This window comes from Delphinus delphis, chromosome 1 (assembly GCF_949987515.2).
Source record: "Delphinus delphis chromosome 1, mDelDel1.2, whole genome shotgun sequence".
Taxonomy (NCBI): domain Eukaryota; kingdom Metazoa; phylum Chordata; class Mammalia; order Artiodactyla; family Delphinidae; genus Delphinus; species Delphinus delphis.
Window position 1 is genome coordinate 155,219,999 of NC_082683.1, and position 12,602 is coordinate 155,232,600.

General features: G+C 40.4%; 1 protein-coding gene across 1 annotated transcript; it reads left to right on the top strand.

The window, feature by feature from the left end:
- Positions 1 to 608: 608 nt before the first annotated feature.
- Positions 609 to 2,125, top strand: BECN2 (beclin 2). Its single transcript, XM_060010711.2, has one exon. It carries the CDS (start codon positions 609 to 611, stop codon positions 1,905 to 1,907), a length of 1,299 nt encoding a protein of 432 aa, XP_059866694.1. The 3' UTR covers positions 1,908 to 2,125.
- Positions 2,126 to 12,602: the final 10,477 nt, after the last annotated feature.

The window sequence follows — 12,602 nt, forward strand, 5'->3', positions numbered from 1 at the left end:
GTGATAAAGAATGTGAAATGTGTCATCAGAACAGAAAGCCTAAATTTGGTAGTCAGGGAAGGCTTCCTGAAGGAAATGACACCTAACCCTAAAGGATGGGTAGAAGTTATCCAGGTAAAGAGGGAAAGGAAGAGTGTTCTAGTCAGACGGAACAATAAGAAATGTTGGAAGAACTGAAATTCAGTTATTATGCAGGAGTACATGGTGAGGGTGGCAGGAAATGGGGAGAGGAAAAGCTGGAAAGATGGGCAGAGGCCTTGGTGTCAGGTTAAGATGATTAGACTTTATCTTAAGATAAGGGCATTAAACATTTTAAGGAGGTGTCCATGATCAGATTTTAGTTTTAGAAAGATTACTCTTTAATGTTAAAGGAGGAGTAAGATGATCAGCTTTTCTTTTTAGAAAGAGTCACTTGTCTATAAGGAGTTAAGGGAGGTCTAAAAGTATCTAAGGAGGGTACCATTGTAAGGTTTTTAGGACAGTGACAAGATGAGATATGCATTTGAAAAGAATCTCTCCTCTAGAAAGAGTTTTAAAAGGTATAAAGGGTTAATTCCCTGGCGACCGAGGGAGGGAACAGTGTCAAGGTGAGAGTCAAGACCTCCACCATGTCCTCCCTCTGCTTCATTTGCCAACGCTGCAGCCAGCCCCTGAAACTGAATCAGTCCATGGAGACCTCCCAAGAACCTGAAGCTTTGATGCTCATCCCAGCTCAGGGGGAGCCAGGAAAAACCCAGGAGGGAGACCCTCCTTCCAGGGAGGAGGCAGATTTTGAAAATCTACAGGAAGGTGCCTCGTACAGGACCCTTCCTGGCCTCCCTGGTGGCAGAACGTCCTGGGACAATCCTGACAGCTTCACCCTGCTTGGGAATTTGGGCTCCCTGAGAACTCTCAGTAACATCCAGAAGGCTGCAAGCGACATGTTTGACATCCTCTCTGGTGAAACAGATGTGGACCACCCCATGTGTGAGGACTGTACTGACAATCTTTTAGAGCAACTGGACGTCCAACTCACCATCACAGAATCTGAGATTCAGAGCTACAAACGCTGTTTGGAGACCAGGGAGTTGATAAGTGAGGAGAGGGAGTCGCTGCAGGAGAAGCTGAAGGGCCTGGAGCTGGAGGAAACGAGGCTGGTCCAGGAGCTGGAGGAGGTGGAAAAGAACCGAGAAAGAGCAGCAGCAGATCTCGAGGCAGCCCAGGCAGAGACTGAGATGCTGGACCAGCAAGAAAAGCAGTACCAGAAGGACTACAGTAAATTGAAATGGCAACAACTAGAACTACATGACGAGCTGAGTAGTGTGGAGAAGCGGCTATGGTACGCCCAGATCCAGTGGCACCAGCTGGAGAAAACCAGTATCTTTAATGCCACATTTGAGATCTGGCATGATGGCCCCTTAACTACCATCAATAACTTCAGATTGGGCTGCCTCCCCACTGCCCCTGTGTGCTGGAATGAGATTAACATAGCCTGGGGACAGACAGCCTTGCTGCTCTTTGCCCTGTCCAATACAATTGGACTGGAGTTTCAGAGGTACCGACTCATCCCCTGTGGAAACCATTCCTATCTGAAGTCTTTAACAGATGACTGCATTGAGCTGCCATTGTTCTCTAATGGGAAGCGGAATGTTTTCTTGCATAACAAATTTGACCAGGCTATGATGGCTTTCCTGGACTGCATGCAGCAGTTCAAGGAACTGGCTGAGAAAGGTGGGTCAGGTCTCTGTTTGCCCTACAAGATTCATGTGAAGAAAGGCCTGATGGAAGACCCCGGAAGCAGTGGTGGATTCTACTCCATCAGAACCCACTTGAACACAGAGGAGGAGTGGACAAAAGCACTCAAGCTTATGCTTATAAATTTTGAGTGTAGTCTCACTTGGGTCTCCTTAAGATATTGTCAAAAATAACTTTTTTTCTATGAGAGAGAGATTTTTTTTTTTTTGCTTTAAGATTTTATTTGTGAAATGTTATCAGATAAAATTTAAAACTGAAGAATATGTTTATAATTTAAAAAATGGATGGCCATACAGGCACTAATTTAAGATTATTGTCCAGAGCAAACCAAAAGACTTTGCTTTGTCCTCCCTCTCCCTTTCTTCCCAGACAAACATTCAAAATGACAAAGGTGAAATCATAGGTTGACAAGATTATTCCTCCTTAAGAAGGGATAAAGATTGCAGAGAGAACTGAGGGGTGGGTGGGGGGTGAGAGGATGAGGTAGTAAGGAGAGAGGTGGAGGTCTTTAATTTTTTATGAGGAAAGTACTTGGACCATTTTATGTAGTGGAACTTTGGAGTCAGGAAGTAAATGTTGAAAAAGATTATTACATTTCTGCTGTGATATACAGTGTAAACCCTTCCTCTTCATCCCAGAAAAACTTTCAATAAAGTTCAACACTTTCTTCAATGATTTAAAGTGAAAAGTGTGTCATTGGGCTGTGCCATTATGTTGAGACTAACCTGGAGGTGAGGGGCTGTGGTGGCCAGAGAGGACTGGTAACATTTCTGCTGATCAGTGGTCAGGTAAGGGTCACAAGGTGAGCCCTTACAGAGAGTTGAAGGTTGTAAAAGCCAGAGGACTTTTTAAAAATGCAAATTGTGGAACTTCCCTGACAGTCCAGTGGTTAAGACTCTGCCCTTCCACTGCAGGGGGCATGGGTTCCATCCCTGGTTGGGGAACTAAGATCCCACATGCCACTGCGCCGTGCAGTGAAGCCAAAAAATTAAAAAAAAAAAAAAATCAAATTGTGTTATGTCATTTACCTGCTTCTCCATTGCTCTCAGAATAAAGTCCCAAATTCTTACCATGGCTTTCAGCCTGGGTGATCTGTCCTGCCTGCCTCTCTAGGCTCACCTTATACTGCTCCCAGCTCCTTTCTGTTCCCAAACATGCTAAGTCCATTCTCCATCTGGTCTTTGCCCATGCTCTTCTCTGTGTGTTTTCTAACCAAACTACAAACTTCCTGAGAGCTACTTTAGCTTAGTAGTCCAGATGGTGCCTAGAACAGCCTCTCATACATACTCAGCATCTGTAAATGGAAGTCATTGCTGTGGAAAATGTGAACAGAAGTTGACTAATTTGTCACAGGCTCAGAGGTAATAGAAAACTCCTAGGAGATTGGTTAAATGAATTAAGGTCCAAGCATATAATGGAATACCATGTAGGTATTAAGATGTTACAGAAGAATATTTACATAATATTTAATGAAATTGCTTACCATATATTAAGTAAAAAGATTAGGTTATAAAACATGTAATATAAACTGAATATTTAAAAGTAGTTAGAGAAAAAATAACTCCAAGAATATATATTCCTTGAATATATGAAGTATTTCCATGAAAATTTTGTATTTAAAAAAAAAATCTTTCCACTTGAGATTAGGAAAGATACAGAATATTAGTTATCAGTATTTCTATTTAACATGTGTTGGTGATCCTAGCTAGTACAATAGATTAGAAGTAAAAGGTATAAAGATTAGAAGGGAAAAAATAAAATTTTTATTTGCACATGACATAACTGTGTAATGATATCCCAATAATCAACACATAAATGATTAGAATTAATAAGTGAATTAAGAAATTCACTGACTACAAAGTCAATTACAAAAACCAAATGTATTTCTATATATAAGTAACAATTAGAAAGAGAATTTTAAAATAGTTCAAACTGTTAAATTCCTAAGAATAATGTAACAAAAATCCTTTTGCACAGAAAACTATATTATCAATTGTTCTAGACCAGGGTTTTGCAAACTTTTTATGTAAAAGGCCAAATAGTGAATATTTTAAGATTTTTGGTCCATGTGGTCTCTGTCGCAATTACTAAATCGTAGAAACTATTCAGTTGTGCTGTTACAGCATAAAACCAGCCACAGAAAATGTGTAAATGAATGGGCATAGCTGTGTTGTAGTGAAACTATATTCATCAAAAAAGACAGCAAGGTGGATTTGGCCTGTGGGCCATAGTTTTCTGACCCCTGCTCTAGGCCATAGTCCATCAAGTCATGGACTATGTATATTGTGTTTGTAGTTATGTCCCCAACGGTTTGCACAATGCCTGCCACATAGTAGATCCTCAATGAATAATTGAATGAATAAATCACAGAATTATTCTGTTTCATTTTGTGACTATCTCCACTCCCCCTCTCCGTCTCCAAATTTCTCACATAGGTACATATTTTCCATTGAAGTCATTCGAGTGTCAGAAACTACTAGGCCAAGAGATTTTAGGCACCTGAAATAAAAGGTAAATCAGTTTTATTTATTCATTCATTCACTCACTCATTCATTCATTCATTCATTTTGTGTTAAGAACACTTAACATGAGGTTCAACCTCATTAGATTTTGAGTGTACAGTATAGTGTTGTGAAGTATAGGCCCAATGTTGTACTGCAGATCTCCAGAACTTAATCACCTTGCACAATTGAAACTATACGCACTGAATAGCAACTCTCCATTTCCCCTTTCCCTCAGTCCCCAACAACCACCATTCCACTCTGTTTCTATGTGTTTGACTATTTTAGATTTCTTTCCTTTTTTTAAATAAATTTATTTATTTATTTATTTTGGCTGCGTTGGGTCTTCATTGTTGCACGTGGGCTTTCTCTGGTTGCGGTGAGTGGGGGCTACTCTTCGTTGTGGTACGTGGGCTTCTCATTGCGGTGGCTTTTCTTGTTGCAGAGCATGGGCTCTAGGTGCAGGGGCTTCAGTAGTTGCAGCACAGTAGTTGCAGCACATGGGCTCAGTAGTTGTGGTTTGCGGGCTGTAGAGCACCGGCTCAATAGTTGTGGCACACGGGTTTAGTTGCTCCGCGGCATGTGGAATCTTCCCAGACCAGGGCTCGAACCTGTGTCCCCCGTGTTGGCAGGCAGAGTCTTAACCACTGCACCACCAGGGAATCCCAGTTTTAGATTTCTCATGAGTGGAACTGTGCAGCATTTGTCCTTCTGTTACTGTCTTAGGTAAATCACTTTTAGAGAAAAAGAAGTTCCAGGCTGTGAAAAGTAAAATATGGAAAAAGGTGTACCAGCATCACTTAAGACTTGTAAGAAATGAAAACTGTCAGGTCCATTCCAGACTTCCAAAGTCACAATCTTTTTAACAGAGGGAGCATTTGGAACAAAGAGAGAAAAGCATAGACAGGCCACCAGCCAGGAGCTGCAGGGCTGCAACTCAGTGTGTTTCAGTGGGAGTGTTGCTGTTGAGAAATAAGATGGAGACATAAGAAAGACCATGGTCTTGGAGGGTCATCAATACCACACCAATTTTGAATTTCTAGCCAGTACAGAGCCTTGAAAGCCCACCCCTACACACCTTGGCCACAGTAGAAAAATCACCAGAAGTCACAGACTTGCATTTTAGAAGTGTCACAGCAGAAGCAGTGTAGACTATAGTGAACAGAACACTCATTAAGTCAGCAAGTTGGAAGGTGCGGTGTCCCCATAAACACCAGCCCTAGAGAAATTCATGAAGGAAATAGCAGGTGATAGTTAGAAAATTAGGTGAATAAACAGAAGTAAGCAAGAGAAAAAAGAAAAATCTTCCAGAAAGTTATGAGAAGAGAGTGAAGAAAAATAGGAGATTTTTGTTGCTTTTGATAAGAGAACTTTCAGCGTGATGATGGCAAGATCCAGCCGGCAGTTGATGGAAGAGTGAAAGGGAAGTAAAGAAGTAGAGATAGTGGATGTGGACAATTCTTTTGAGACCTTTGACCAATGGGGAAGAATATAGATAAAGCAGAGGATTCTAAAACTGAGACAAATCTGACAATTTTTACAGTATAAAATTAAGGGTGTATGGGACTTGCTTGGTGGTCCAGTGGTTAAAAATCCACCTTTCAATGCAGGGGATGTGGGTTCGATCCCTGGTCAGGGAACTAAGATCCCACCTGCCACGGGGCTATTAAGTCCGCACTCTAGAGCCCACACGCCACAATGAAGAGCCCATGTGCTGCAACTAATACCCGATGCAGCCAAATAAATAAATAATATTTTTAAAAGTAAGAGTATAGTAGAGAAAGATTAAAAATACAGTGTGTGCATAAGGGTGGGGTAGGGGCTTATAAAAATTGACAATGTCAGAGGAGAAATAAACCTAATCATGAAGGAAGTTGAGAGGACTATTCAGAACAGGAGAAAGTACAGCTCTTGGAGACTAGGGAGAAAGTGGGAGGAGATGCAGATATGGATAATTTATAACAAAGCTGCAGGTTGTTGGCAAGAAGTAGTTCAGGCAACTTTGAGGAGGTACTGGGGAGAGGATGTGCACATGGTGGTGAGGGGAACTGGGAAGGAGAAGGAGAACAAGTTCTGAAGCCTGAAGTGAATGAGGGAGAGTAAAAGGGCACTGAATAGTGGAAGAAGTACAGGAAGTTTATCATGGAACAGGGTTACAGGGACCATAGAGAAAGGACTGCATTGAGATTCAAGATCAGAAGGAAGAATCTGAAGAAAAAGTATGTGAAAGGAGAGCTCTCAGAATGGGCTGGTATTTGGCCCGGGGTCAAGGATGACAGAGATGAGAGCCATGTCTGGATTGCCTGTTCTCATGTTTATGACCAGTGCAGGTGAAGGCTTCCAGTGGTTGTAGCAGTGTCCAGTTTTGCTCATATTTTCTTTATTCCATTGCTCTAACGGGAAGCTGCTGAGAAGAAAGTCTGGGACCCCTGAAGAGAAGTCTCACTAGAAAGTGAGGAGGATCACTTGGTTCCTGGACATTTATCACCCCAGAGGAAGGTCAACTCTTAGAATTGAAGCTTTGTAGAGAAGAACCAAAGACACTTATTGCCACTTGAGAGACAAAGCCTTTAAGTAGAGTTTTCTGAAAGCAGTTGGGAGGAGACTCATTGAATCCTGGATGGTTGCCTCCTGATGAAATCACAGTGACCCTCAGTGACCAGTAAATAGTTCTATCTGTGGCTACACAGGAGAATCTTGGGCCAGCTTCTAGACAATGGTCTTTGAGCAGATCTCTCTACAGGGAACTGTGTAGGAAGCTGAAAGTCAGTGGCATGGCTAGAAAGCCATGGCTACTCTGCAGTAGAGGGGAAGCAACCCTGGAGTAGAGTTCTCCTCAATCTGGGTCATCTTGGGAAGGATACAAACTCTGGAGAGCTGCACACTCAAGTATCCTTAGCTATAGACAAGAAGGTAGAAATCTGGCCTCCTAAGAATGTGGCAAACTGAAAAGTGCATGAACTATCTATAGGGGTTGAGGGCTTTGCAGCTTCAACCAATTCCATCCTGGAATCCTGGGTCCCTGCTTCAAGATTTTCCAACTTTTCAGGGGAACCTGAGTATCTAGATTTTTATAAGACATTTCTTTGTTTCTAAATCACAGTATCTAATCAAAATATTTGAAAACATTTTGAGTCAAATAAAACAGTTATGGGGGCCACATTTGGCCCTTTGGCCAATTTGAAACCTCTGGCTTATTTCACATGGTTTCTCTGAGAACTAAATGAGATAAAGTTTATGAAAGAGTTTTATCAATGCAAAAATCCTGTAAAAGAAATGTTATTTGTTCTTAAGTAAATGAATTGGAGTGAGGAGGAGAGACATCTATGCATTCTTGCAAGTGAGGAATTTGATCTTTAGTAATGTTTGGACTTCAATCTGCAACTTGAAATAAGTAAGACACAGCACAACTTCAAGATCTCATTGAAGATTTCTCTTAAAATAGAGGTTGGTAACAATCTTTTATTTTTCTTAAGATCTTTTTTCTAAAAAAAAATTATTTATTTTGGCTGCGCTGAGTCTTAGTTGCGGCATGCGGAATCTTTTAGTTGCGGCATATGGGCTCATGCAGGCTTATAGGCTCATAGTTGAAGCATGCGGGCTTCTTAGTTGCAGTATGTGAACTCTTAGTTGTGACATGCGTGTGGGATCTAGTTCCCTAACCAGGGATCAAAGCTGGGCCTCCTGCATTGGGAGCGTGGAGTCCTACTCACTGGACTACTAGGGAAGTCCGGTATCAATCTTCATTGGGCATCAGGTAGAGAGGGCCAAGTTGATCATATTTCTGACTTCTTTTCTATTATTTTATAAATTGAGACCATTCTATATGCACTGATTCACAAATCTTTATCACTCTTTTTTGAATGTCATTTTATATCTACATAACCCCAATATCATAGCCATATTAATAAAATTATCATTTATACCTTGGTTTCACCTAAAACTCGAGGAAGAAACTAATTTTACCAATTGTCTCAAAAATGTCTTTCAGCAGTGGTTTTGTTCAATTTAGGTTACCTATTGGAGAAGGAGTGAAGTGGAAGGGATAGAGATGGATGTAAGACTTTTCTGAGCATATTTTTCACAGAATTTTAACTTTTAAATAATGTTTTATATATTCAAAAACATTTTATTTTGTTTTATTTTATTTATTTATTTTGGTTGTGCTGGGTCTTTGTTGAGGCAGGCGGGCTACTTAGTTGTGGCTCATGGGCTCCTTAGTTGCGGCTTGTGAGCTCCATAGTTGTGGCATGTGAACTCTTAGCTGTGGCATGCATGTGGGATCTAATTCCCTGACCAGGGATCAAACGTTCATACCCTGCATTGGAAGGCAGATTCTTTTTTTTTTTTCTAATTTATTTTTGGCTACATTGGGTCTTCATTGCTGCTTGTGGGCTTTCTCTAGTTGCAGTGAGGGGGGGATACTCTTCGTTGCGAAGCCTTCATTGCAGGCTTCTCATTGTGGTGGCTTCTCGTTGCGGAGCACAGGCTCTAGGAAAACTGGCTTCAGTAGTTGTGGCTCGTGGGCTATACAGCGCAGGCTCAGTAGTTGTGGTGCATGGGCTTAGTTGCTCTGCGTCATGGGGGATCTTTCCGAACCAGGGCTCGAACCCGTGTCCCCTGCATTGGCAGGTGGATTCTTAACCACTGCATCACCAGGGAAGCCTGGAAGGCAGATTCTTAACCACTGTGCCACAAGGGAAGTGTCTCAAAAAACTTTTTTTTTTAACATCTTTATTGCACTATAATTGCTTTACAATGGTGTGTTAGTTTCTGCTTTATAACAAAGTGAATCAGTTATACATATACATATGTCCCCATATCTCCTCCCTCTTGCATCTCCCTTCCTCCCACCCTCCCTATCACACCCCTCTAGGTGGTCACAAAGCACCGAGCTGATCTCCCTGTGCTAAGTGGTTGCTTCCCACTAGCTATCTATTTTACGCTTGGTAGTGTATATATGTCCATGCCACTCTCTCACTTTGTCACAGTTTACCCTGCCCCCTCCCCATATCCTCAAGTCCATTCTCTAGTAGGTCTGTGTCTTTATTCCCATCTTGCCCATAGGCTCTTCATGACATTTTTTTTTCTTAGATTCAATATATATGTGTTAGCATACGGTATTTGTTTTCCTCTTTCTGACTTACTTCACTCTGTATGACAGACTCTAGGTCCATCCACCTCACTACAAAAAACTCAATTTCCTTTTTTTAAAATGTCTGAGTAATATTCCATTATATATATGTGCCCCATCTTCTTTATCCATTCATCTGTTGATGGACACTTAGGTTTCTTCCATGTTCTGGCTATTGTAAATAGAGCTGCAAAGAACATTTTGGTACATGACTCATTTTGAATTACGGTTTTCTCAGGGTATATGCCCAGTAGTGGGATGGCTGGGTCGTATGGTAGTTCTATTTTTAGTTTTTAAAGGAACCTCCATACTGTTCACCATAGTGGCTGTATCAATTTACATTCTGACCAACAGTGCAAGAGGGTTCCCTTTTCTCCACACCCTCTCCAGCATTTATTGTTTGTGCAGATATTTGGATGATGGCCATTTTGACAAGTGTGAGATGATATCTCATTGTAGTTTTGATTTGCATTTCTCTAATGACTAATGATGTTGAGCATTCTTTCATGTATTTGTTGGCAATCTGTATATCTTCTTTGGAGAAATGTCTATTTAGGTCTTCTGCCCATTTTTGGATTGGGTTGTTTGTTTTTTTGATATTGAGCTGCATGAGCTGCTTGTAAATTCTGGAGATTAATCCTTTGTCAGTGGCTTCATTTGCAAATATTTTCTCCCATTCTAAGGGTTGTCTTATGGTCTTGTTTATGGTCTGCTTTACTGTGCAAACTCTTTTAAGTTTCATTAGGTCCCATTTGTTTACTTTTGTTTTTCTTTCCATTTCTCTAGGATGTGGGTCAAAAATAATCTTGCTGTGATTTATGTCATAGAGTGTTCTGCCTATGTTTTCCTCTAAGAGTTTGATAGTGTCTGGCCTTATATTTAGGTCTTTAATCCATTTAGACTTTGATTTTGTGTATGGTGTTAGGGAGTGTTCTAATTTCATACTTTGACATGTACCTGTCCAGTTTTCCCAGCACCACTTATTGAAGAGGCTGTCTTTTCTCTACTGTATATTCTTGCCTCCTTTATCAAAGATAAGGTGACCATATGTGCATGGGTTTATCTCTGGGCTTTCTATACTGTTCCATTGATCTATATTTCTGCTTTTGTGCCAGTACCATACTGTCTTGATTACTGTAGCTTTGTAGTATAGTCTGAAGTCAGGGAGTCTGATTCCTCCAGCTCTGTTTTTCGTTCTCAAGACTGCTTTGGCTACTCGGGGTCTTTTGCATTTCCATACAAATTGTGAAATTTTTTGTTCTAGTTCTGTGAAAAATGCCAGATTTCACTGAATCTGTAGATTGCTTTGAGTACTATAGTCATTTTCACAATGTTGATTCTTCCAATCCAAGAACATGGTATATCTCTCCATCTATTTGTATCATCTTTAATTTCTTTCATCAGTGTCTTATGATTTTCTGCATACAGTTCTTTTGTCTCCTTCGGTAGGTTTATTCCTAGATATTTTATTCTTTTGTTACAATGGTAAATGGGAGTGTTTACTTAATTTCACTTTCAGATTTTTCATCATTAGTGTATAGGAATGCTAGAGATTTCTGTGCATTAATTTTGTATCCTGCTACTTTACCAAATTCCTTGATTAGCTCTAGTAGTTTTCTGGTAGCATCTTTAGGATTCTCTATGTATAGTATCATGTCATCTGCAAACACTGACAGCTTAACTTCTTCTTTTCCAATTTGTATTCCATTTATTTCTTTTTCTTCTCTGATTGCTCTGGCTAAAACTTCCAAAACTATGTTGAATAAGAGTGGTGAGAGTGGGCAACCTTGTCTTTTTCCTGATCTTAGTGAAAATGGTTTCAGTTTTTCACCATTGAGGACAATGTTGTCTGTGTGTTTGTCATATATGGCCTTTATTATGTTGAGGTAGCTTCCCTCTATGCCTACTTTCTAGAGGGTTTTTATCATAAATGTGTGTTGAATTTTTTTTTTTTTTTTTTTTGCGGTACGTGGGCCTCTCACTGTTGTGGCCTCTTCCATTGTGGAGCACAGGCTCCAGAAGCACAGGCTCAGCGGCCATGGCTCATGAGCCAGCCGCTCCGTGGCATGTGGGATCTTCCTGGACTGGGGCACGAACTCGTGTCCCTTGCATCGGCAGGCGGACTCTCAACCACTGTGCCACCTGGGAAGCCCGGGTGTTAAATTTTGTCGAAAGCTCTCTCTGCATCGATTGAGATGATCATATGGTTTTTCTCCTTCAATTTGTTAATATGGTGTATCACATTGATTGATTTGCATATATTGAAGAATCCTAACATTTCTGGGATAAACCCCACTTGATTGTGGTGTATGATCCCTTTAATGTGCTGTTGGATTCTGTTTGCTAGTATTTTGTTGAGGATTTTTGCATCTATGTTCATCAGTGATATTGGCCTGTAGTTTTCTTTCTTTGTGACATCTTTGTCTGGTTTTGGTATCAGGGTGATGTTGGCCTCGTAGAATGAGCTTGGGAGTGTTCCTCTTTCTGCTATATTTTGGAAGAATTTGAGAAGGATAGGTGTTAGCTCTTCTGTAAATGTTTGATAGAATTCGCCTGTGAAGCCGTCTGGTCCTGGGCTTTTGTTTGCTGGAAGATTTTTAATCACAGTTTCAATTTCAGTGCTTGTGATTGGTCTGTTCATATTTTCTATTTCTTCCTGGTTCAGTCTAGGAAGGTTGTGCCTTTCTAAGAATTTGTCCATTTCTTCCAGGTTGTCCATTTTATTGGCATAGAGTTGCTTGCAGTAATCTCTCATGATCCTTTGTATTTCTGAAGTGTCAGTTGTTACTTCTCCTTTTTCATGTCTAATTCTATTGATTTGAGTCTTCTCTCTTTTATTCTTGATGAGTCTGGCTAATGGTTTATCAATTTTGTTTATCTTCTCAAAGAACCAGCTTTTAGTTTTATTGATCTTTGCTATCATTTCCTTCATTTCTTTTTCATTTATTTTTGATCTGATCTTTATGATTTCTTTCCTTCTGCTAATTTTGGGGTATTTTTGTTCATCTTTCTCCAATTGCTTTAGGTGTAAGTTAGGTTGTTTATTTGACATGTTTCTTGTGTCTTAAGGTAGGATTGTATTGCTATAAAATTCCCTCTTAGAACTGCTTTTCCTGCATCCCATAGGTTTTGGGTCATCGTGTTTTCATTGTCAGTTGTTTCTAGGTATTTTTTGATTTCCTCTTTGATTTCTTCAGTGATCTCTTGGTTATTAAGTATTGTATTTTTTAGCC

Excerpts from the sequence above, each read along its gene's own strand:
- BECN2 (XM_060010711.2), top strand. The coding sequence starts at position 609 with ATGTCCTCCCTCTGCTTCATTTGCCAACGCTGCAGCCAGCCCCTGAAA.